We start from the raw sequence: 27887 nt of genomic DNA on the forward strand, positions 1-27887 counted from the left end.
GAATATAAATTTTAAAATGCAATCATAAATAATAATAAATTAAAAATATCAAATATGGAAAAAATTTTTAAATCTCCCTTATAGAGAGGAATTAATTTATTGTAATTTTTAGCAAGTTGCAATGCAACTGTCTATACTATAACTAGACAGCCTTCTTTCTGCTGTAAAGGCAGATTATAAAGCTTCCCTTACTATGAATGGAGAAGGACAGTCCCTGGACACAATTCCTCTCAAAAAATATTCAAAATCAGTCAGACAAATTATACCCTAGAATAAGCTTACTTTTCTTTATGGATCGTAGAGTAGTGCCTCAATTTCCTGCTAAGTTAAATAAGAACAATCTCATCCTTAAGCATCATGTCACAAGAATGAAAAGTAACCAGGAGGAGAAAAGAAATAAACAAACATTACCAGGTTTTCAACTTCAGCACTTTGTCTCACACCCCACTGGAATGTTCCCATGAGGGTGATCGCATAGGATAGCGCCAAACCAACCTGGCCCGCATTCAGAGCTGCAGAAGAGAGGAAAAAGAGACTCAAATAGGTACGTTGGTAACTACACAAAATCCCAGTTAAGTTCACTTTCATCTGGTTCCTTCCCTGATGGAAACATCACAGACAGAATTTTATTTGGTTACGTAGTACTTGCTATCAGTACAACAAGCAGATCCAGGTAGAACAGCTACTTGCTGCATTTCTTCAGTACAATTTGGGAACTGTCTATTTGAGAAGATAATCCTAGTTCTCCTTGGCCTGGTATTTTATCTGAGGTTCAGTCTCAAGACCAGACTTACACAGCTTGTTAGGGTCATCCCTATCTGGCTGAGCACTGGTTAACTCTTCACTTTTTTCTAAGAGAATTAGATAAGCCCCTAAACCTCAGCAAAAAATTAGCATAAAATGATTTCAAAATTAGTTACGAACATTCACATAAACTTTGTACTCTTGTAAGAGATCAGATAAAAATAACAGGGCAGAATATTTATTCCCCTTTTTATAAAAGCATTTTCTGTGTTCAGTGGATCTACTCTCACAAAACATGAATTCTGTCTGCCCTGATATTAAGCATGATTGTCCTCTGACTTACTTGAACTTTATCCTAACATAGTCCTATTGACTTCAAGAGAGCTACTCCTTATCCAGAGGCAAGGAAAGATTCCGGACCATTGTTTTGACTTGTCTTTTTGCATTCTACTAACATCAAACCTAGCTCAATTTGCAGTGTTGTGCAGCACAGAGTTCAAATTTTAAAATACACGTGCATATGCAGAACTTACCCAAAGAAAAAAGAAAAGAAACAAACCCAGCAAATTAGCACTAATTTTCATGTCCAAGATAATTGTTTCTTCCTTCATGTTTTAGATTATTATCTCATTCTAGTACATCTAACCCAATTACATCCTGGATGATGCATGTTCTAATGACAGTTCATGAGTGACAATGAACATAAAATATATTATTATGAGGCAATTTTCTTTCTGGAACTGGCCTATCCCACTGATCCAAGATAGTAGAAGAGCATCCCTAGGAACTTTAGCTTGCCTTTTGACCTACTGTGCCATGTGTAGAAAGGAAAAAAGTTGTTAAGAGGCACCTCCGTGGGTGTTTCAGTATGACAAAGCAAAGCCCTCTAGGCCCGAAAAAGATAGACAAAGGTGGGGAAAATGAAAAAGATTTATTTGTTGTTATCGCTCTGAAAGCCAAAATCTCAAAAGTGAAGACTAAAGATCTGCAAGTTTGTTTGCACATTTGGGGATGATGATAGATGCATGCCTCAGCCCGGAAGATGTATGAACTGCCTCCAGTATATGCAGGAAAGCAGATACAGCCCCAATGTCCTAGACTGAGGAAGAGATCACGATCTAGGAAGAAACATTCAACTTAATTACAGCCTTTAAACAATTAGAAACAGAAATCTGTGAAGAGGAATTAGACATTACTATCCATGGTAATTCCTGAGTGAACTTTTTCTAACATCTGTACTTACTCTTGGCGAGAAGCAGGGAACCGAAAGCAACCACTATAACAAAAATGGCACAGATGGCATCCAGACGCACAGCAAACCACCTTGAGGTCGTCAAAAACAGAAACCAGGCCTCTAAAGTGTATTTTACAAAGACATAAGAATAATGGATTGTTAGAAAACTAAGCTGTATAATTATTACTACATTAATTCATGATAATATTACAAGTTGATAAAAAAAAAGTTGTCATCTTCAAGTGCATGTCTGTATGGACTGATGGTGATCAGGATATTGACCAATTTTCCTGAAATGGTCTAACTTTGTTTTCACACCAATAGCAACCACAATGGTAACAACAGCTAGTATAACATACTGTAATAGGAATAGAAAGAAGAACAGTCAAGGTGTCAAGTCATGGTCAAGCATGGTCCATTTATTTTAAAATGGAAGCTTCTTTCTGAACTCCAGTGGACTCAGGAGTCTTAGGGTGCAGAAGTACAACTACATTAACTGTAGCTGGACTAGAGTCTACAGGCTTTTAGCTAGAACATATCACAACACAACTGTCAGAGCCAAGTCTTTAGAGGGCAGCTGCAGCTGATTAAGCTCCTGTAAGAGCTACTCAGTACAGCCAGTTTAGCTACAGAGCTATTCAAATGACCAGATGCACATATTTACTTTTGGGCAAGCTCACAGGTGGACATCTCCACTGGGCACTCAAATCCAGGTGTTCACAATTTGGTTCTAAATTCCATCCCAGACAGATAATGCTACAGTACAAGATACAGGAGACAGAGGACAAGAGACTGCAATCCAGAAGGCAGAGTGTTTGCATTCAGGGCCAATACCAGAAGTCAAGTAGCCATAACAAAGTATGGCATTATTTATTGCTTAAGCTGCAGTCAGATGAATTGTTCCAGCTGCTACCAAGTCACAGCAGAAAGTTAACCATTCCAACCCTTTCTATACTGCTTGTCATTATTCCATGCTAAAGATCAATTCAGTTTCAACTATTTCAATGTTCCTTAGCCTAGTGCTGGGAAAGATTCAAACTAAAAAAATCTCCCTTTTATTCAATAAAGAGTAGGCAAGTCCAGTTTTTAAATCATCTTGAATAGCCAGATTACAGAGTGAGCAAATCAATACAGCCAACAGAAAGCTCCATGTAACTTCTGGAAGGCAGCAGCAGAGGGTAAGAGTGAGGATGACAAGAGGCATCCAGCTACAATACAGAAGGGGTAACTTCTTAGTCCCATTTTCATCAATCCAAACTGCAATATGGCTGACCACACATTTAGCAGCTGGTTGCACTAAACAAGACATTTGACATGGTCATACACCTGGGCACACAGAATGACACAGGCTGCACCAAGTCACAAATTGAATTCACCACAATTTAGTTACCTCTCTGAAACCCAGAAGCCAAGTGGCCCTGGAAACAATCCACAGCAACTTCCTGGTGACATTAAAGGTCATTTTTGGCACAACAGTGTAGCTGTAAGACCTGGAAATGGGATGACGTTTGGGTTGTAGATTTTTCATCTCCAAGGTTTTGCTCCATTGATCCTGTTGTCTGGGAAGATGCCCTAAACTGCCAGCTTGAGATGGGTCATTTTGCAACATCTCTATGTAAGTGGGGTCAACGTGCATAAAGGAATATGACAGTGCTGGGGACTAACAGACTCACCATGGCGTAACTTCTGATGACTCATGAGCCTGCTTATAAAGATGGACAGTGGCAGGAAGGAAACCTGGGTTTGATCAAATCTCAGTATGCCCTTTAGATGTTTGTTATCTAAAATTTATTTAATACTGAATTCACAGGCATGCATGAAAGTGGTTCACAGCAAGTGTCCTGTGTCCTAGGCTCAGGCCTAAATAGAGAAGGACATTACTCCAGCCACAAGTGCTAAACAAAAGCCTCAATCGTTGGGAGAGCCTTCTGCAATTCAGTAAAGAACTTAAAACTCTTCAGGAGACTTAAAAACCCAGTACTCCAACTTTGTGAGCTAGTATGAAAGGTATCCTCTTACATCAGCTACTGCTCGCTCACATTTAGTATCAAAGAACCATCCACAGTGTGAAAGCAACTTCAGGGGATCTCTAGTTCAACCTCCTGCTCAAGCACAGTCAGCTCTGAAGCCAGACCACACTGCTCCATGCTTTATGCAGCTTGAGTCTTGAAAATTGACAAGGATGAAGCCTGCACAACATCTCTGGGCAACCTGTTCCTCTGCCTGACTGTGCTCATGGTGAAAAAGTTTTTTCTTATGTTCAGGTTAAACCTCTCTTGTTACAAATTATACCCATTTGTTGCTCTTACCACTATGGACCATAGTGAAGAGCCTATCTTTGTCAATGTCCTTGCAGGTGCTGGAAGGCAGCTATTAAATCCTCTGTAAGCTGCCTCTTCGGGGAGTTGAACAAGCCCAGTTTCCTCAGCCTCTCCCTACAGGGAGATCTCTTCTGTTAGTACACTATCCTAGCTGGCACCTCCACTGAGGGCTAACAAGTGCTGAGAGGGATGATTTCCCTCCTTCCCCTGGCTATGCTCCTGTTAATACAGCCCAGATGCTGTTGGCTTTCTTTGCTGCCCAGGCACATTGCTGGCTCATACTCCCTGTGCGGACCACAAACCACACACACACTAAGCAAGCTGGTGTACCCCAAATACTCTGGTGGGAAAGACACCAAGACAAAGTGTGTAGGTATACACAAGGGTGTGATAATGAGCACTGAAGTTTGATCTCAAAAGCAGGTTCCTGATCTGCCCAGGAGTGGTGTTATTGACAGTTTGGACAGGGAGACGCATAAAATTGACTGGAAAATAGTGTGTTTGTGTTCCTTAGATCTGACCTTAAAATATAAGAAAAATATTTCTTCTAAAGGTCATGGTCCTCTTTGTATAGTGAAGCTTGTATATGCAGTTTATTGACTAAAGATGTCTTTTAATACAGAGCTCAAAAACAACTTTGTCTTCCCTCACTATCAGCTACTGTTACATTGATTTGGTCAGATAACTGGCAACTCGAAAATATTAAGAAATGCAAAATTCAAAGCCAGAAGTGCCTCCCTAGAAGATACACCAGTCACAGGTAACTAGGCCTCAACAAGGAGGTCAGTGTGCACAATTCTACAACCTGTGATAAACTACTTTATCACAGAAAAGATCAACTGGTCTTACCTTTGAAGTCTATACTTTACAAAAAAGCCACAGAATACACTCATATATGTTATGACAGAGGAAATTCACAATCTTACCTACCAAACACAAAATTGCACACTTGCGCTCTGCTGCATCTTGAAAAACATGGTAATAGAGAATATTTAGTTGACAGAAGGTAAAGAATCACAGTGCAAGCCTGAATTACATTACTTATGCTTGCAGAATACTAATATTTTACACCTTCTGGTCATGTTAATACCATATATTAGATTTAAGCCCTGAAAGCTGCTCAAAGTAAAAAAATAAGTGAGATCCATGAAATTCTTCCAAGATGATTTATATTAATAATCTCTGCCCATTCCTAGCACTACTTAATATTAAATGCTTCATAATACAGCTTGTTTCATCCCTCCCCCATCTTTTTAAAGATGGAATCCAGGAAAATGTGAAAAATTATTCTTTAAGTATTCTTAGCAGGCATACTTTCAAATGTTTATCTTATACATTGTTAAGACAAACGTGTGGGTATCTCAAATTACATTACAGCCCAAAGTAAACTCTCTAAATCTAGAGAGATAATAACGTTTTTGTTCCAATAGAGAAATTTTACCCTAAAGAGACAAATGCACAGCTCCTGCTGATTTTAATGCACATTATACACATGTCGCTGAGGGCATAAGATATTTCCCTCCTACAGTGCAAAGTATTTGATTTTTCGTGTCAATTCATCACAAACCTGAGTGAAGGTCTTGGTGTGCATCAAATAATTTTTGAAATCTTTCCTCTGCTTTCAAAGCCCGAATAGTCCACAGACCCTGGAGGGATGACGACAAGTGGGAGAACACCGGACTTCGAGCTACAAAGGGAAATAAGAGTACATTAACAATGGCTGAAGGACAACATTTAATTCTTTTTGTACCACACTAATCTTTAATCCTACTACTTTATATTTAAGCATACAAGTTACTCTACTGCATCCCTTTAGAATAAATATGCAGTATCTTTAACTAATGTCCTCTTACTCAATTAGAATCAGTCAGACAGCCAGGCAGATTAATTTATACAAAAATGCCTTACATTTTTAACAATAGCTGTCACTGAAGAAACTCCTTAAGCTTTATTAATGACATCAGGCACCCATGTTTGTTATTCATAATGCTTAGTATTTCATATCATAGTCAAGCTAAAGTCAGGCACAAGAGTCAGATAAGGTCAGAAACACCATTAGTATGTGCATGCAGGGTCCCAAAGACCAGTAGCTTAGCATGTTCTTAACCAGCTTTATTTACAGATAGGTAAACTGACGTCCACAAGGTTTATCATTATGCAAAACAGGAGTTAAGCATGTAATTCACTAGTTGAGAACCAAGGCAATAAGGAAGTTATTTGCATAGCAAAAGAAAAAAAAAACTTTGATGGACTGTCTATAAAATACTAGCATTTCACATAATAATAAGCAGGGTTCAAACTAACATTAAGTCCCGCCAAACTACATACTTGTGGATTCTAGACGTTTAATATCTCTTGAAGTGTCTAAGAAATATCGTCGAAGAAAAATGAAAAGAATAAATAGTGGAATTAAGGGGATGAGTATCCAAGGAATCACTGCCACAGCCACAGCCACCACACCAAAAATCTGTAGGAGAGTCTGGAGCACAATAGAAACAAAATAAAAAACTCTTTGCCAGAAGAATTTAATTTAGAACAAGTATAAAACTAATTAACACACTATTCAAACACTTAAATATTTAAACATAACTACCAAATTCAAGAGTGGATGCATTGTATAACATATGAGCAACAAACTTGGAAAATTTACAGTAATACCTAAATTGACTAACTGTGCAGTTTATGGTTTTCTTCTGTATTATTTTTTCTTTAAGAAATGTCTTCACAGAACTGGTTGACTTTACATTACTGTCTATCTTTGTAAAATATGTTATGACTGCTGTAACAAAGTAATAGATGATTAATGTAACAGACAACTAATCTTAATTGAACCCAAGTTTTCTGGTGAATCAAGGATATGTTTTTTTCACTCCTGGTAGAAAGAAACTGGTGAAAGACTGACTTTCAACTTCAGCTGAAAGATTTGACAGCTGGAAGAGAGACTTTCAACACAGGCCTGCAATGTTTTCCTAAAAACAACTTAGTCCCATTTAGAAAGAAAACCCAGTATCAGAGCAAGTGAACTGTCTCTTCTCAAAGGATTACACTGGGAAACACTACAAACAAAAATAAAATATTACACACTGCAAAAAGTGTCATTAAAGGCTAGTTTTACCAGGTTTAATAAAGAGTATGATGTGAATAGCTGGGGTAAACCTGACTTAACTCTTAGAAAACTAGATATAATGTGGAAAGAAACTTTGTTGCTTATGACAGTGGATCCTGGCCCACTTTTCTGAATTCAATCCTGCATTGTCCAAATCCTACATCAAACTTTCAGTTTGAATACACAATCAAAACCATCATCTGCACACAAATTTCTTTCAGAACACCAGCTGTGCATGTATGTATGGCAGGATCCTTGTATACTGTAACTAAGGTATGCCCATTTCCTCCTTTAAAAGGGGGTGAAAAACCCCATACAAGAATAAACCCACCCAGTACAAAAACAAGACAACTGAAATCCTAGCTCAGGACTAAATTCCTGTATTACTCTCATTAACAAATTCATTAGAAATATTTTCTAAGAAATTTTCCATTTTATGGCCTGTAGAGGAACCACCTTCTTCATAATCCCATACAATGCAGATGTGGATTCCAGCTGAATTTTGTGGCTGCCTGATTTTTAGATCCCAGAAATGCATTGGTGACCACTGGGTGCTGAAAATGCATGTCTTGCAGCAAAAATGCTTCCATCTCTTTATCTGTGCACTGAGTTGGAAAAGGTAAGCAACACAGAAAAATATCAGCCGAGATCGGATACCAGAGAGCCTCCTGGGTTTTCAGTGGGAATGCCTATGAAACTCTGCATTTCCTGTTGCACTTCTGGTAGCCCACACACACATGGTCAACACCAAGCACAACCTTTACCCCTAAATTTGTTTTTTTCTCTTCAGGCTTCTCTGACTTTACCCTAATTTCACTTGACCAAACAGCAAACCCACACATCTTATACATTATGACTGCGTGAGTCAGCACAATTTAAGTTCAGCGCTAGACAAGGTCTTAGCTTATGATAGAAGATTTATGAGTATAACAGCCTTGCAATCTCATAGATCCTGAAAGCAGATTTTAGGATCTCATAACTCTGTTAGGAAAATAGCTATAGGACAGGAGCTCTGAAGGAAGGTGCGTTACCACTACAGTGCTCATCTGTGGGTTAAGGTGTTGACACAGCATTATGTTGTTTGACTTTCTAGATACATACAGTAGATCACAAACATTTTACCTAGATTTCATCAGGAGGAGGTAAGGTGGCAATGAGAGTGCATGGTGTTTCACCTACATCAATTACGCACATGGCTATGTCAGCACAAAGCAAAACAAAGCACCCTGACTCCTCACCAGCACTGCCATCAGCCCTCCTCTACTTTCCACTTCTCTGGCATTCTTTGGAACCCTGTAAACATATTTCCTTTTTATCGTGGGGTGAGAAGAAATAAAGATTCCAGACCTCCTACAAATTTGCTCCTGTCTAGATCCCCATTTTCCTCTGTACTGCTCATTATCTCTGCCAAGCCTGTCAACCATCCACATGATGGCTAATTTCTAAAGGCTCCCTCACATCCATCCTTATCAGCAGAGGCCGAAGTCCATTCCTTCCTTCTGACAAACTCACTCCCGAATCTGCTTTATACACCTGCTGCCTTCCCCCTCTCCCTCCTTCACTTCCCAGACAGTCACAAAAAAGCTGTTTCTGAAGTACACAGTCTCCTCATACCATCAGCCACAAATCTGAAGTGAAATGTTGAGGAAAGCTGCTTCAAGGAAAACAATTCTGCAGAAAATATATGCTTCTTAATAAAAAAATAAAAAAGCTAAACTGAAGTTTTAGTGATGATAATCTACAATACGTTGCAAAGTGCCAGTGGGGGTGGGAGTGGGAGTAAAACTATTAAGATCCAGCTCGTGTAAACAAAGCCTTGCTATGGCAAAAATACAGGGAAGGAAAAGAAGGTTAGGATGACTAAAGTAAAAATCTGACACCGCCTTTGGAAGGAATTTTAGATGAGCCTGCACCACCTTATCATTATAAAAATTTATGATAGGGTGGATCAGTCATGTGTGTTGGGTTTTTTTTGAAAACCAAAATTGCATATAAATTAACTCTTAATGAAGTAGTCTGAAAGCCAGACACAACCATTTGTAGACTGTAATCATGTAGTTACTGCGTGAGGTAAGGCGAAGGTTCTAGCTCCTGAGTTTCACAAGAGACAACCAACCTCTGTGGCTGGAGACTGCCCCAACTTCTAGTAGATTCACTGCATGCAAGCTGGAGGACCCAAAATCATCACCAGGCTGACAATAATAACAAGCAGTCTGACATCTCTTCTTCTGGAGACAAGCAGTGAGGCAGGTATTCGGTTTGCACAGCAAGAAATGCTCAGGACTGAGTATCTAGACTTCGCCTAGCAGAGTCAGCTTACAATTGAAAATTGCATCATAAGGCTAAGCAGGCAAGATTTTCCTACATTGAAGAAATACGGCCTACAAAACCAGCATTTTTACTCCTAGGGCTTTTTTTTTCCCTTAATTTTAGCATTGAAAATGTAATGACTGTGCAGAAAATAACAGTGAAATTGAAAAAAAACCCCAAAACAAAAACAAAAACAACCCCAAAAAAGCATAAAACAACCAAACCCCAAAACCCAGAGCTGATGAATTACATTTCACAGCTATCTGCATAGTATTTGAAACAAGGACACCTTACACAGAAGACAACAGGTGCACAGGCTACTGAGACTAAAAAGATCTGGATGGCTCCAGGAAAAGATCATGGCTTCCAAATGGAGACATATTGTCCAATGTCCACCTTCAAACTTATTTCCATTTCCCTGGAGAAAGATGAATCTCCCACACACAGTCTGCACATAGTCTATCCCTAGAATGCAGAACAGCACGTGCTGTTTCTGTTGAGTCATGCTCTTGCAAGAGTCCTAAGAGATTTTCCTCATGCTTTGATCAGTCATTCCATTTACTGTGGCTTATTTTTCCTTTAAAATCTCCTCTTTTACTGGAACAAGCATACCCTCCTACAACCCTCTCGAGAAATTAATGCTCTGATAGGACATTCACTTGCAAAACATCCTTTCCCTTTATCGTCTGATGACCTACATATTCATAATTCTTATAGGTTCTGAGAGTGATATCCTGGAATTTTTATCTCAAACAGGTCTTGATCTAGGAATAACAGGTATTTCTGAACCACAATCACAGAACAGAAAAGCATTTAATGCCAGATAAAGAAACCAGAAGAAATAAAACCCACTAAAAATCTGAAAAAAACATGGCCATTACAAGCCAAAAGCCATACATCTATCACAAGCTATAAGCCTTACCCCTTGTTACAGAAATTATACCATTTATATAAGGTTAGAAATTTTATGACAAATTGTAAGCCATTCGAAGTAATTTAGTAAAGTTGACAAAACAAAAATGCAAAGCAAAATCTAAAGTTCATGATGTCTCATAAAAATGTGCACCTTTCCACCCCATATATCACTGCTCTTTGGTATCAGTTATACACTGAGATCAATATTTCATGTTTGGCTTAAGTACTTCTATGAAAAAGGCCCAAACCTTCATGTAGAACCCCATTTTGAACCCCTCAGATCTGCTGGCACATTGCTCCAGTGAGAACTTGGAGTCCTTTTATCTTCTCTTGAAAGTACCTATAAAACACCTCTCTGCCTTCTAACAAGCTCGAAAGTGTCAGATCTTTGAGATCTTCCATTTTCCTCCAAAGTACAAAAACAAGGGGTACCACGCAGTTGTGTGTGTCAGTCTGACTTTCAACGCCAAGTCATCCACGTGGGTTTGACAGCTATGGTATAGGACCTACTACCACAGGAACCACACTACTCTGGACTTGCAGCTGCTGACCTGGTAGGATCTCAGATGAATGAATGGAGCCCAGGGGATGGGATCTGAGACTTGGAAACCTGAGTATGGGAGTCTGCATGTGACCTACACAGTGAAACTCCTCTCCTTGCTTCCAAGTTTAAAAAGTGATGAATAGAGTAATAAAATGGTTTAGATTGGAAAAGACCTCTTAAGATCACTGAGTCCAACCATTAACAGAGCACTGCCGAGCCCACCCCTAAATCATGTCCTTAAGCACCACATCTGCACGTCTTTTAAATACCTCCAGGGATGGTGACTTCATCTAACCTGTAAGTGTGTACCTAGTGACCACATGGTTGAATATTTCTCTACAGTCCCCTAACTGCATTTACTAGATGCCCTCTCATTGCAGCAAAGTAAACATCTAAAGCCCATCAAGCAGACATCTAAATTTTGATGACTGAATCTGCAGTCAAATCCCACCCAAGAACTGCAGTGTTCCAGGACCAGTTTTACCAATATTTGAGCAGAAGTCAAATACAGCTACCCAAACCCCATTCCCACCTGTTACTTCATGGACCCTAACAGGCACTCCAAAGGATTATATTAGCCCATGGAACTGCCATAAAGCCATATTAATTCAATAACAGCAATGGTGCATGTCCTGGATGTCAAGTTTGAACCTTCACTGCACTAACTTAGGCCACTCTCAGTCAGGCTATGCTGTCTGAAGTAAATCCAGGTCAAGAAACTACAAAACCCCACTCTGTTCATACTTGCTTGGCATCACCCTTACTCCTCCTCCCTTACCCCTGATTAAAATTCTTTTCTCATTGAGCCTGTTAAATAACTGAATGCACAATCAATCCCTAATCCAGTTCTGACACCTTCTTTATCCTTGAATGCTTTTTCCTTTAACACACTTTTTCAAATCAGAGTGTTTGGGCTGACTGTCCTGTTAAAGCACAACTACAGAGACGGCTGGTTACACTGGCACACCAGCAGATGAGTTTCCCTGGGGAGATGACATTGCAATGAGAAGATCAAAGCGATAAACATTTCACTCAGGCCAACTCCACCCAGAGGAGCATAATGAACCACACTGCAGATTTTCTGTAGTTTTTCTCCTTTATTACAAAAAAAAAACCAGAGGAAAAATCTTAAGGGAAACCCTTTATCTTTGTACCGTAATCCTAATACATAAACAACTCTACTTCATTTTACTCACTTAAGGCAGCCAAGACTGAGGTGAGTCTTCAAATTACTTTATTAAAAAAAAATAATTATGGGTTTTCTTTTGAAACTAGTTAAAAAATACATATGGCTCTTTATACTATTTGCATCAAACTGTCAGGAACACATTTGTCTTCAGCAAAAATGCAATGAAGACTTGTGAGAAGAGAAAGTGAGGTACACACAATATTTAAAAGACATCTCAGACATTGTCCTTTTCTGAAGCAACCAGGGAAGCAATCTCTGTCGAGAACGACAGCAATCAATCAGTGTTAATTCAGCTTTAGGAAAATGTGCATCCACTTGAAAGTTTGGAATTTAAAGACAAGACAACCAATTCACTGAAAATGGAAAAAAAGGTACAGTTGGAGAAGAAATGAAAATTGTAATTGCAGATAAACTGAGTGAAGGAAAAAAGAACTAAACACTGCCAGCTCTAAACCCCTCAAAACCAGCAACCTCTTCTCCAGCGAATCCTGTTATTTGCAATTGGTTGACAAGAGGTTACCTAACTAAATCATTATGTCTCTGCAAATGGGCTGAACACATCTGTCAGATGCACCACAGAAATGTATTCAAAATTTCCAATCACATCCTTAACACTAGCACCTCCCATTTGTTCTTGTCTGTGTAAGACAGTCTTTCTGGATCACGGTTTTTCCAAGCAAACAAGCATGTACTTAGCTCCTCAGGGCAGATGTTTTCTGTGCCACCAACATGCTCATTCATTTGACTTGGCATGCATTTTGTCATTAAGTGAGAAGCCTTAGTATTTGTTTGAGGTCATGGCGAACTGTGTGCAATTGTTCTTTAACAAGTGACCTTATAATAAAAAGGGTGTTTTCTTTAATACATTGGCACTGCCACCATTCTGTTGTATTTAAACAGCATCCTATCACCAGTAACCTCTTACCCTACAACAGGGGATAGAAATAGGCTCTCTGGGCACGCTGGGCCAAGAGGCTTAAACTGCCTAATGCAGAACTTGGTCCCAATGGCAGTTTTCAAAAATCACAGTTCCTATGTTGTCTGGGACTTCCAGATACTGATGCTTTAGAAACAAATGCGTAATCAAGCTCTGGACTTGGTGATTCTGACTGACACTCAAAATACTCATCTTTAAAACTCCATCTTACACTCCTACAACATAGAGAGGTTATTTTTCTTTAAATAATAAATTATCTTTGGAGCCCCTGGTGGTCTAGTGGTTAAGGGCGCGGCGCTGTCACCGCGGAGACCCGGGTTCGATTCCTGGTCAGGGCCACTCCCGGGCAGATGGAGCTTGTTAGCCCTTAAAAAGGCAACCCACCTACGTCCTGAGGACCTCGCTGCCACCGTCCAAGCTCGCTTGGCCCCGGCAGATGAACCTTAGGATTAAAGGGTGGGCTCAGTTCTGCGCACACTGTGTCTCACCTAAAAAAAAAATCCAATGCGCAGGCTGGAAGGTGTAAAGACCTTCCCCGGATCTTCACTCACGAAGACTGGCCATTATTATTATTATTATTATAATAAATTATCTTTAACCATGTAAGAAGCTGGCTGCCAGGGGCCTTCAGCCACAGTAATAAGTTACTTCCAGCTAATACAGGTTTTCCATAAAAAAACAACTATTAACAGAGCCAAAGCCTCTGCTTGTGCATCTCTACATGCAGTTCCTACATGTACATCCTACTGTACATGGAAACCAATACAGTCAAAATGACATGCTAACACACATTCTTGAAAATGGCTGTGGACAATGTATTTTTCTATTTATAAGGAGTAAAAAGTTGAGTAGGACCTTTGATTTTCTCAAGTGTTCTTTTTTATTGCCCCCTCGGCCCTTCTGCACAGAAATTTTCTTAGTGACATGGGCAGCAAGGCACAACTTTGCAATGAGGATCTACATATAAGTGAGAGGTCTTCTTCCTCAAGTTACAGGGAGTTAGTTATAACTTTACTGTGATCTCCCTGTACAAATAATATAAAGAGTTAATATGTTTTACTGTTTAGCAGTGCCCTTCTCCCGTAAATAGTCCCTGGCTATACTCTTACACCATTCTTTTTCCAAGGGAAAAAACGTACATACACAAAAACTATTCACATAAACTACAGTGGTCTTTGTACCATGACAAATATGTTCCTGTGGAACACCTCAGATGCCAAGCACAGTTTTACATGGTAGCTTGGGGAAACAGCATTAATCAGCGAGTGCAGAACATGCACACACACATGCTTTGCTTTCTTGACAGTTCTTGCCAGAACCTGCCTGAAACAATACAGAAAAATGTCTGGCATCACCCAACACTCCCAGAGTTACTCCCCAGGTAACAGAAAGCATCCCTTTTCCATCATATCAATTTAAGGTGGCTGTGACTCCAGTATCCACCACCATGGCTAAGTGTGGTCACTTTGTTGGCTGTTCCACTTGCTTCAAGACTCCCACAGCAAAGCATTCTTTTATCTCCTGAATCAGACCTTGCTGTCAAATAACTGATATTTTTAAAGGAAAATAAAGAATGCCTACCTCTTAGAAGTAATTTCCATAATGCTTCCCCTGCTATATAAACCCAAGACAGTCCCACAGAGCACAGAACCTTATGAAATCTAAACATTTGATTCAACAATGGGTATTTTTTTCCTTAGACCATGCTACAAATGGTCTATTTCTTACTTTGTTATTTGCTCCAATGTTTAGCACTTTACCAGCAGAGAGGCTGATTCACTGATATTTGTCATTGGTCTTATCTCACTTACAACCCTTCTAAAAGCAGATTTTATTTCAGTGATAATTACGGACAGCATATACATACAACAATATTAAAAAATCAGCAAATATCTCATTGTAACACCTGTAGTCAGGTTCTCATACTCTCCCCAAATGACATCTCCTATTGCCACTGCTGGAGAAAGACCACTGGCCTAGACAGACCACTGCTGTGACCCTGCACGGCATTAATTCATGTTCTTAAGGTCTAGCCCATTAATTTATTTGCTAAAATACCGTCCACTGTTCCCGTGAGAAATCCATCTGAGCCAGTGATGATATCACCTTTTCACCCATGCTGTGCATGCTTTTTTGTAATTCTTCTAAACATCCAGCAAAATTTTGCTTACCGCAGATGCTGCTACACCACATGTCACTGTTTTGCAAACTCTGTCTTTGAGCTCTACGTACTTTCCTGCCTCAGGTCTCCTTCCCTCATGGCCATAATGCCAGAGCACCCTCCCCAAGAATAACTCACTTTCAACTGCGTGACCTTTTCTGCTCAGCCAAGTCTAATTGTTTCACCAGAAGTCAATTCTGGGTCTTTCAACAATTTTAAAAGCTTTGTGCTACATTTGAACTGTGGACTTTCTGTTAAAGAGAGTATCAATTCTTCGGTATCACAGCTCTTCAGCCTTACAGCAAGTACAAGCTTTTAAGCATCTTACTTTTTGTTCCTGCTATCTAACAATACACTGTTCATGTATTTGTTTTTAGGTGGAATGAAGTACTAGTCATATTTCTATAAACACGACAGCAGCCCCTCTGCTCCAGTTAAATGCAAACTATGAAAAATATCAAGGACTACAGCATCAGCTACCCTAAGAAATAAAACTACGTTCTTTCTTTCTGGTCACTCTCTTTCATAGCAGACATGCAAAAAATGCTTTTTAACCTATCCCTGTTTTATTCTTCCTAACCTCCCCAGAGCTTTGCCACCCTGATAGGACTATAAAATACTACTTTCCCACTCAAAATAAACTCTTGACTCCTCATTTTTCAGTATTACATTATGTCCAGTAATCACTCAGCTCCAGGAAACGTAACAGCTGTCTGATGCTTTCAGACATGCTTTTCATATTTTAAGGAATCAGCACCCAGCCTCTCACCACCACCACCAGGTTTCACCCAGCTCAGCCATTCTCTGCATGTGCAGAACCCAGCGAGCAAAAAGAAACTTCCTTGGCAGAGACTAAACATTATTTACTATGGTAAGCATGTGCTCGTTCTTAATTTGTTGCAAATATGCAGCAAACAATCAGGAAGACTTTTCATAAGTTTATTTATCACAAACCATCAACAAAGGCACACCTACTAATGGAAGTAACTGCTACTACGTTTGATACCAAAATCCTGACTTTCTATCAGTGAGAAAAATGAAAAATTATTATTTTAAGTATTATGTTGTGTTTGACAGAAGGGTGGATAACTGAATTAGGTACCAAAGCCAGCAATTTTAGAAAGGAAGAATCACAACCCATTATTTTAGCATACAAATGACTTCCATAGCAAGAGAGCTCTGCTTATTTAAACATTAGAGTGATTTCAAAACCCATTAAGAAAAACAGAAAGAAAAAGATTTAGGGATGTGATTGTGGAAGAAAATGCAATCACTCGTCATCCTATTCTTCTACAGTGCAGGAACAGATATTATTAAGCCCTTGAAAGAGCCTTTCTAAATACACAGATTTTTGTATTCCACGAGTGCAATCCAAATGAATCAGTTTTTAAAAATGATATATGTCCTGTAACATAGAGGTAACACAAAGAGGCATAAGCTTCCCAACGACACATGACATTCAGTTACCAGAGCTGAACTCTCGTCTTTTGTTGTATAAAACTGCCCATACAGCAGTCTCTACCTTTCGATGAACAAAATAACCTGGGACTTTCAAATCAGCTGATGAGTTCACCAAGTAGTCACAGTATCAGCTTCAGCAAGAAAAAAGTTCTCGTGTTATGCAGACGCACACATAACCCTGGCAGCACATTTCTGTGAAATGCAGTCTTATTTTGCTAAAGATAATTCCTTGTCCCACATTTGTTTGGGCATAAGTATGCACACTTATTTAACACATACACACACGTCACCTATATGGTTTAGTAATTCAAATTACCTCCAAGTTTGTCCTTCCTTCTTGAATCAAAAGTGAGATCTCCAGTCCTATTGCCGAACAGTGAAATCATAATTTGTTTGTAAGCAGACATTGTCCTATCTATAGTATATCAGTAGTTTAAGGCAATCTAAAAGATTTGTACTTATCACCATTTGGAACAGAATTGTTACACTCTATGACTGACAGCAGAATTAAAATATTTCTAGCTACTGTGAAGTGTTAGAAATGTTAATGATTTTCAGAAGTGTTAAAATTAATCATCAGTTTGAGCTACAGATGTGATACCTTGCAATAATGCTTAAAAAGTCAGGGAAATACCTACAAAGAGTAACAACAAAAAATCCCACTTCAGCATTAAAAACAACAGTAGTATATATAGAAAAATAGATCAAAAGGAAAAGGAGAAAACTGCAGAACATAAGTTCACTTAGATCAGAGTATTTCTTTGCCCTCTTTCACACTAAGAAAAGCAAACAGGAAAATACCCTCCAAAAGATATGAAGAGCCCCAGATGAACGGCATCTCTTTTTATAACTTTTACCTTAACCAAAATGGGGGAAATTTCCAAACCACACTGAACAGGGGGCATATCGCTGGACTTCCATACAACTATCCTGTTTTCTAGTAGTTGAAAGTGTGTTGAAAGTAATAAAGAAAAGATAAAGAAAACAGAGAAGCCAATTTGGAGAAGAGTCAGGAGAACCTGACTGTAATTTTTTAATTACAGGTTCTAGTCCAACATACCAAAATACTGCAAGAACAACTACCACTAAACCTCAATCTACTCAAAATGTTAGATAAATTAAGAGAAAGACTGCATCTCACAATGCTCATGTGCTCTAGAAAAAGAGAAGACAGAATTCCACTAAGTGAAAACTAGCTTTATTTTTCAGAGCTCTATATTCAAAACACCCATATGCCACATTTAAATGAGAAAATGAAAGGAACAGCCCAGTACAAAAGTATTATCTACATTTACCATATAAATGGAGAAGTGCAAAAACTAAAAGGAAAAAAAGTTAAGAAGAACAAGAAAAGTGGTAACGAGGCAAGACGACAAAAAGGCAACGAAATCACATTTTTAGTATTATTTTATCTTCTTTCTTATGTCAAATAAGGGGTTACATATTCAAATTTTATTAACACCAGGTAAATACACCCCTTAAAGTACTAAACCAGTTTACATTATGTTCCTACACAAATTAGTTTTGTTACTGTAGTTATCTCAGTTGCCTTGACACTAATGTACGGACAATGACATGCATACCTATTCTTATAAAAATTCTACACACAACTGTAAATAGAAAAAATAAATGGAGCGAGGGAAAGGACTGGGCTGGGTATATATAACCATGACAGTAAGAATAACCCTTTAGCCTTCCCTGGAAAACCGAGATCCATATATAAATGAGAATTCACTCATCAGCAGTGACTCCAGACTTTTTATCCTACACACATATCACCAATCTGAGTAAATATGGAGTCTGTATGATGCAAGACACTCACTCTTACATTCAAAGGAATGTGATGACAGGTACAAAGTAAAGAACAGCAATAGCTTTGGCATAGATTATCTCCCACTGCTGGTCACCATCAACAAGACTAATTGGCTACTGAGATTTAACAATCAAGGCATTCAAGGACAGGGGAATGAAAAGTCAATAAAAAACTGCATTATTTAGACAAGTGTCTGTGCTAAACTCACAGTTCCTGCATGCTGGTCTTTGAGAAACAAATGCAACTCAAGCCTCCTCTTCCTCCACTACCTCCCACCCTTTTTTTTTTTTGTTTTGTTTTGTTTTTTTGTTTGCTTGTTTTTAACAACATGGTGGGGTTTATTCAAAGAAAATAGCAAAACTGAAAGCACATACATATATCACATGATCATAGCAAAATTTAGGGGTTTATTGCAATGATCATTTTAACCCTTCCTGAAATTAGAGCTCAAAAGTAACCAATGGAAAAAAACGTATTCCTATCATTTTTCTTGAAGTTTTAACTTTCTTAAGTTTTAAGTTCTAACCTCAAGTTTTTAACTTTAGGTCTTTCATTATGCGCTAGCCAGATGCACTGGCTAGTACCTGGGAAGGTACAGTTAGAACATCAGTTCAACAGAGGAAAGGTTCTGTAAGGTTTCAGTACCCAAGGGTCAACAGGCAACTCTTGTGGGTTTCTTTAATGTGTTTATTTTTTATTTAAACTTCAGCACAGCAAAACTACCATGATTCAGCAGAAGAGAAGCCAAAAGGTGTATCCAAGACACGGGTCTGCTCTGTGTACCAGGCTACAGAGAGTAAGTTGACATTTAACATAGATCCCATCACTGGTTATTTTCTCACAATGTATTTAGGATCATATTTTAAATACACATGCAAAGATGCAGAAAGCACTATTATTTAACAAATAAAAATATCTCTTGAAACTCACACATGCATACATCCAAAACTTGGCTAAATTGGAAAAAACAACGCAATAAACCCCTCAGGGATCCCACCTCTCACAGAAACCACAAAATAACAATGTCATTGTTAAACTAAAAGATCCTGAAATTCCTTCAACACACTTTCCCTGACATCTTCACACAATAAAATGCAGGGGTCAGTGGTACTGAAACAAGGAACGGCAGTTCCACTCTTGTGCACATACGAAAGCAAGTGACCCAAGCTATTATTCCAGTCTGAGGCACTTTTTGTTCCTAATATCCAGATGCAGCAGCTTTTTTTTTTCCTTTCCTTTCTTTTTTTTTTTTAAAGAAATGACTGTGGACACCTCCTTCACATTTTCCTATTCTTCAGTATTTTCACTTCATAAAGCTGCAGTCAATGTGTTTTGTGTGTAGTGAGAAGGGAATGGCACATTCAGTGGTGGTCTCAGCCACAGTCTACATTGGTGGCTCAAGTAGTCTCAGGATTAGGTCTTTGTGTGTGATGAAAGGATATGAAAAGTCAGTTATTTAAACTCAGTCAAGCTGTTGATTTTGGGGAGGAAAAGGTTTTGCAATTCAGTTTTCCTCAATAAATCACTGCCCTTTTTCAAGGGCAGCTGCAGATAGTTCACATGTTCACAGTGTTCTCCAAAAACAAAACAGATCATGATTTTTTTACCCCCTCTCAATCTAACATAGGGCAAGAAATCAAAATGAAGGGGCCACCACATTAATTACTCAAATTCACTAGAAACTAAAGCAGAAAGTCAACTCTGTTAACAAGTAATAAGATCACCGAAGAATTAAAAGGGCAAGAAACTACAGAGAAAACCATCTCTTTAAAATCTACCAGAATAATTTACAAAACCAAAAGAAAGTCTGAAATATATTTCACTGTGCTATGTATTCAATCAGTTTATAAATACAATTTCAAGCCATAGTTTATCAGCTTGGGTACCCATCCTGCACCACCTGAGACCACAGTTTAAAGATGTTAAGACTGCATATCTATTTCAAGTCAAACTAAGATTCAGATTCTAACAAAGAAGCTTTTGACGAGCTCCCAAAAATACAGCATCCAAAATACTAGCCACTTAGGAATATCTGAGCTAATGTGAATAAAACACTATTAAATATATTGGAATTTTAACTCCTAATACCCCATCATTAAATTGTTTTATTCTATTCGTTGGTTGACCTTTTCCCCAATTAGTACACTGTGTTTTATTTGTGCTGCGTTGAGCTATACACTACTGTGCATTTTAATCATGATACTTTTTGCCCAGGGAAGTTGTGGATGTGTTGCATCCTTTTAAGTAAGGCGAGGCTGGACAAGGCTTTACGAAACCCGGTCTAGTTGAAAGTGACTCTGCCCATGGCGGTGGGGTTGGAACTAGGTGGTCCCTTCCAACTCAAACCATTCTAAACTACAAATCCCACACCTACCAGTGAAGTCCACCTCAACAGAACCTTCTGCTCCCACAGAGTTTAAGGCAGGAGGAAGAACAATAGTTGGTTATAACACTGAGAAAATCAGCTGGTATTTTCAGAGGAGCCTAAGAAAATTAAGTACCAAAATCCCTGTCATCCTAAATAGCACCTGATTTCCTTAAGTCCCTTTTGACTTGGTTATAGGATGACCAAGTTTATACCAACTAAAGAAAGCATTTCTGCAATTATTTGCATTTAGTTAGCCCTTTGAGGTTCCTGTCAGGCCTGTCACTGATTCAACCAACAGATAAATAAATAAAGCATATATATCTAAAGGAAGTAGATGTTTAAACCTTCTTTCAAAGTTTTAAAGCACTGTAATGGCCTTTACACAAGTCATCCTTCACCTGAAGAGATTGTAACTTAGGTGGAAAACACCTGCCAGAATCTGTAACTTGGGTTAAGAAAAAGAAAGCACAATGCAGAACTGAGGCTAAGGAGGCAGTAACTAACTAAAAACATGCAAGCTCCCAAAAGAACCCCACACCATCTTCACCAAACAAGTTCATTCAGCTTTTTTACTATCTCAGTCAACCTACAAACATTATTTACTACTTGATTTTACAAACATACTTAGTGCCATACTTGGTAGAAATGACAAGTGACATAGCGAACACAGCATTGCTTTCTATTTTATTTATTAGGAGAGCAAGCACAGAACCTTATGGTCAGAATCTTTTACAAAAGATAAGACCCAGGCTTAGACTGCAGACTGTAAAGTTTATTTTCTACTTTAATGAGCTTTGAACTGGTCTGTAAATATAAAATTAAAGATATCTTGATAGTTGAACGTTTGGTTTCTTTTTACATCTACCCACAGAGTTCTGTTCAACAGCCATGTAGTCAAACTTAGCCATAAATATGTTCTCATATAAGAGACTTATTTTTAATTTATAAACCTTGTGGATACAGCAGTAATTTCCACGAAGAGACAAGTCAATTGCACTAATATGCAATGTCTGACATGCTGTTAAAATTCATAAGAAGAAAAAAATTGCTGTTTTCTTCAAGCGAAGACTGCCCCTCCTGCCTCCCATCTCAAGACAGGTGTGCTATATTTTGGTCCACTTCAAACCAAAGACAGAAAAGATGTCAGGAAACTTTAAACACAGTGAGAGTTGCTGCTTTGGGAGGTATTGCAAAGCAACAGTTCTGTAACATCTAACCAGATTTTCAAAAGAATACACAAAGTCTATGATGTGCTTTTGTGCTTGCCACATACCTTTTATTTTTGCTGTAACAAATACATGTACAGTGACTATCCACATCTTGAAGAAAATTGACTCTTTCCTCTCCTTGACTCAATGGACGATGTAAAAAATTCAAGTCTTTCAGTTCTAGGAATTAATTTTCATCCAGTATAGCTGTCTAGACTAATAATGCTCATTATGGCTGCAGTGCAGTGTATAAATCTTATTAGACACTCTAAAAAGAATATTATCGATTTTTAGCATTGCTTAAAAATCTGTACTTGGTGTAATTACGAAATTCTTGAAACTAGAAGATTGCGTTATTTATTTATTGGTATTTAAATGGGCTTATAACTGTAGTTTTTGGGTGTCCAATCACATTGTGTTTATTTGTGCTGACATTATACACTCAGTTGCCAATACAGTAAAAGGGTGGAATGCTTCACAATGATCCTAGCAATAACTCTGAAAAACGACCACTTCTTCAATGCAAATCCGCTCAAGAAAAGCCTCTACACAAAAAGTAAGATGAACCAGTTACTGCATTGTTTATTAAGTTTCACTTGATTCCTCCTGACAACCATTTAAACAATGAATGTTGGGAAATGTCTCTCAAAGAATCAACAATAATGGCTGGGATCAGAGCTTTTATACTCAGCTAATACTGTTTTTAGAAAGGAGAAAATATTTCTTCCTGAAGGGATTATAAGAAGCCTTATAAAAGACACCTGCAAACAAAACAAGTGACAAAAGATCTCTATCATAATTGATAACAGTTATCCTTTGTAAAAATCTGTGCTTCGTCAGAAATAAAATACACCTTTGCTATTGAATTTCAAAAGGCATTCAGTAATCAACAAGCCTGCTGGTCAAGAATAGTAAGTTTTAGAAAACCTTATGTATAGCAATGCATTATTAATCAACAGCAAGACCCTAAGTTTTCTCTTCTGATGCCAAATAGAATAAGCAAGTTTTAAAACACAGTATCTTTTCAATAGTGTACTGGACTTGTAAAATCTACTTTATGTTTCGGAAAACTTTTCACTTAAAAACAAGCTTCAGAATTTGACAAATAATTCAATAGCTAATTTAAAAGAAATGCATATATTAATCAACACGAAGGAATATGTTTACAAAATGCAGTTTACAGTAGGAGCTTGAAAGAAGAAAACAATCACATCTAGAGAAGCAGCCTGCACTCTTTCATTCCAAACCAGTTACGTTCTGGAAAGCACACACTGCCTGAAGTATCTAAACACTGGTAAAATAACTAGGTTTTCCAATCTGCTAGTAGGAGATTCGTTCCTTTGTACATGACATGCATACACGTTAGATACTTTCTGAGCCTTCTTTTGAAGCAAATCAGTTTATTCTGTCAAAAATAAGACAGTGCAGCTCTCAAAACAGTTTGCTTCAGGGTCTGCTCCCAAAAGGAAGTATGGACAAGATCACACCAATTTTGGCTCCCTCTGCTTTCGCAGACTTCTGTAACATTTTCCCAGGAAATTATGCATCCTCAGACAACCCCACATGCCTTTAAACCACATGCCAGGGCATGCAAAACACCCACTCAGATTCTTGCTATAAAAACACCATGCAAGTGGTCTTGCAACACAACTCTGACATTATTGTAAGTGCACGGAACTAAGGAAAATGGTTCATCATTTTATCTCCAGATCACAGGACACTCTGGTCATGAGTAGAACGTAGTATAAACATACACAGTGCAGTCTGCTGCAAAAGGGATGAACCTATGCACATACAAACCTCTCTAGTCCAGTGGGCAAGGACACTATGCAGAAGAGATGGCAGTGACTTTGTGGATGTAAACCCTATCCTAAGTCATGGATTTAAACCTTATCCTAAGAGAAGAGGATAAGGACTGCAGGACAACTTGAGCTTCCAGTCAAAAAGAAAGGCACATATGTACAGTCTCAAGAGAGTTGAAAGAAAGTCAGAGATTCTGCCTAATAAAACAGTTAATGAGACTGAAGAAAATCTGCAATCTGTACAACAGTAAAAAACTAGTAGTTTCTATAGAAAGATGTTTATACTGCACTTTCAGGAAGAATTTGGCAAGGCCTTAAATGCCTATGAATTAAAAATCCTAATATTCACAATAAGCAACTCCCTAATTCACAAAAAACCCCAACTGCTTTAATTGATAGGTAAAATACATCATGTTCTCTTCTTCCCCAAAATGACATGTGGTAGTGTAAGTAATGCCTTGCAAATTTCAACAACTTTATTACACTATGAGAAAGACTTTATCTTAAGACGTGTTTTTACTGGATTATTTTTTCCCCCTATTTTCAAGAGGTCAGCAAGAACAACATGATTAAACTGCTCAACCTGAAATGTCTTCGGTTTATTTTTTAAAGAAGTCAAAAAAAGGTTTAGATCCTGAATAAGCTATCTCTAAGAGATGAAGCAAAGTTAGCAACAGTACCTTAAGAAACATTTCTGACTTGAGAGCATGACAGATGTGATCCACTAAGTGGATCCAGATAACCCAGTATGTCTTTTTTTATCTAGTCTCCACGATTCCGTGTATTCTGTGATACATGTTATTTTCAAACAGTACGATCATCATTTTGCAGATTTATCCTTCTGCAATTTTTTACAAGGAGGATTAATAGCAACTGCAACAGAAACATTACGATTTCATATATAATCCATTGTAATTTCATCATCATCAAAGTCTCAACGCTTTGTCCATCGTTCTTTTCTGCAGCAACTTATTTAACTTGTTCCTATTAAGGCTATTATAGTCACCCTATTACTACTAATCTTTTCTTTGTAAATAGCCACACCTATTTTAATCCAAAATGGTGTGGTAAGCATTTGATTCTTTGTGGAAGTAGACATGTAATTAGGTTAATCTGTGCTATCTTTTCAAGTGAGCTGATTGTTTCTTTACTATGGACATATTTCTTATAACAGCAATAAGCTTGCCAGAATGCTTGGAGGCAAATCAGGAGCAATTTACCAAGCATGTAGCTACTATGAACTGAAATCTTGACATAATAGCAAGTTGTGTATAGCCACTCCTACCTGCCAGTTATTACTCATGTTAGCTTTTTACTGACATGTTGAATTTCAACCACACCTTTCTTTCACAAACAAGTACTTTCATTCAACTCAGCTACATCTGTGACAAATAGCTGATATTCAGCAAAGCATACAGGAATCTAAATTCAGAATGCAGTGCAGAAGTCTTTGACATTATCAACTGAATTACCTGCACGAAGTCCAAAAACGTCAAGGGAAGCAAGTCATCCAGGTGGCCAATATCTTTGGAGAAACGATTTAAGATTCTTCCTACAGAAACAGGGTTGGAGAAGAAAAAACAAAAAAAAAAAAAAAAGGAGAAAGTAAATATAATTCTTGAAAAGATCGAAATATCTTAAATGTACCATGTTTTACCATTTCAGAAACAGTTAAAAGAAAACAGCAGGAATCTAAAGATAAAAGGACAATTTTTGAAATCACCATGAAGGGAATCTCTTAAAACCACTGCAATATATTTTGAAGAAGAACCTCTTTTTACAAATGCCTTTTACCCAAATAGAAAACCTTTACTTAAATAGCTAGAAAAAAATTAAAATGGGCTTTGAAGATAAGATGTCACCACGATTTAACAGGTGAAACACACGTGCTTTATATGTTCAACATGTGTAGGTAAAGGTTACAGTTCAGACAACAATGCAAGTTTCATCAAGTAACATCAGTCAGAATCTGCTCCTATCCTTGACTGAAACTCGCTAGTGCGTGCACGTCTGAGACAGATCATAGCTGATCTAACTGATCTTTTTCAGCATTTCTTTATCACCCCTCAACCATTATACGTGGATTCCAATTGCAGCTGTTTCTAAAATAAAATTTGAGACAGATTTGCATTCATGTAGCCTAACATTTATACTTATTCAAAACCTTGACAATACTGATCTTTATTAAAGCTAATAAAACGACTTCTAATCTGCTGTCACTGAAGCATTTACACTTCTCTATTTTCCCAAGTTCTACTTGAGTGGAAAAAAATCAGTTATATTAAGATTTCTTTAATAATTAAAGTCACAATGCTGCCACCTCTAAGTGGATTAGTATCTTTCTCTATTAATCAGTATCTCTACTCACCAAGAAAGAAACTAAGGCAAGGATGGGAATCTGGCCTTTTCTAAGGTGTGTAATGCCCATACATGTATTCACATTGCTTTTTTATCTGCATATATCTTGATTCAATTATTACTTCTAACTGGTACAAACACATTCACTGCACTGGCAACAAAAGACTTTTTTTTTCCTCCTTTTCAAAGGAGCTCATTAAACTGAAAGCAGTTAAGTTTAAAGTTTCCATGGAGTGCAGGGGAGACATAATTTAGAGATAAGAGATACTGAAGTCAATTCTGTAGCAACCATTGTGCTAGTTTTCTGCTCACAGCTCTCTTGGAATTACGAATTTTGATGCATAGTATTAATTTCTTTTTTAAGGGAATTTCTGTTCTACACCAAACAATACACAAAAAATCCTCTCCTCAGGTCTGGGACATGACTCCAAAGAGAGATACTGGTGGCAAACAGCTTGTTCTGCAGTACTTTACTACTACCAAAGGCAGGTAGTTAAAGCAGACGGCAGCAGAATTCATCCTATTTTTAGGCTTTGTATATAGAGGTAGGGTATACAGCAGCACAAGACTCAGAAAAATCTCTTTCATCTCCTTCTACTGGGAATGGCATGTGGGGATGTTTCCTTTCACTTATTTCATATCAGAGTAGCTATATCAGAAGGAAGTCCACGGCTATTTCTTTTTGTTTTAGTTTCTTTTTCCTGTGATTCCCCTCCACAGAGACTGGCCATAGAAGACTGATCTAGCACATGCTGCATACTTGCTGTAGCTAATACTTCTTAATATCCCTAAATATCACATTCCAGCTTATTTTCAAATGAACCAAGACTTCACTGACAAAAAGAAAGTCATTCAAAGAGGTTAAATGCTTCTTTCTGACAGGGTTTTCCTGAGCGGGCTGTCCAGGAGGGGCAGATAAGGGAAACTAGATGGCATAACGGATTGGGCTCAGGGTATTAGAAATCTATTCACAGCTTTGTCACTTGTTTTCTGAGTGACTTCACTTTATTTTACAGAGCAAGGAGCACAGCAAGGAGAGGTGACAGTGCTAAGCCCCTCCATGAAAAGCTGTGAGTCCCACCAATGACAAGCCGTATGCAAGGGCAAAGGATGATTCCCATAGCAAGCAAACCCCACCTTAATTCAGCATGGGGATCACCCTTTGCCTCTTAACCCCAAATAAGTTTTATTTGTAGCGGTTTCAGACTTATGTACGAAGTTATTGCGCAAAGGCCATCCCATGTGACACTGCCAGGAGGCAGCAAGGTCACTCAGGTTGACTACTTTCCATGGCCACAGCACAGCTCAGGCCAATGTGGCACCTCAAGGAATCAAGCAATGCCTTCACCATCTCCCTCCTCCTACAAGTGGAAGAGCGCATCCAAACTTGTTCCTGTAAAAGCACTGTGCTACTCT

At 38.2% G+C, this 27887-nt stretch overlaps 1 protein-coding gene across 3 annotated transcripts in view; it reads right to left on the reverse strand.

Moving 5' to 3' along the window:
- Positions 1-27887, reverse strand: part of ABCC4 (ATP binding cassette subfamily C member 4) — a 147446-nt gene that overhangs the window by 39016 nt on the left and 80543 nt on the right. For all 3 annotated transcript variants that reach the window (XM_050333155.1, XM_050333156.1, XM_050333157.1), the window contains exons 20-24: positions 25586-25665; positions 6628-6778; positions 5867-5986; positions 1988-2098; positions 412-512 (exon numbers count right to left, since the gene is read on the reverse strand). In XM_050333155.1, the coding sequence (XP_050189112.1) occupies positions 412-512; positions 1988-2098; positions 5867-5986; positions 6628-6778; positions 25586-25665 (563 nt within the window). The remainder of the gene's footprint in view (positions 1-411; positions 513-1987; positions 2099-5866; positions 5987-6627; positions 6779-25585; positions 25666-27887) is intronic.

This window comes from Myiozetetes cayanensis, unplaced genomic scaffold (assembly GCF_022539395.1).
Source record: "Myiozetetes cayanensis isolate MyiCay16 unplaced genomic scaffold, myiCay2020 scf5-8, whole genome shotgun sequence".
Taxonomy (NCBI): domain Eukaryota; kingdom Metazoa; phylum Chordata; class Aves; order Passeriformes; family Tyrannidae; genus Myiozetetes; species Myiozetetes cayanensis.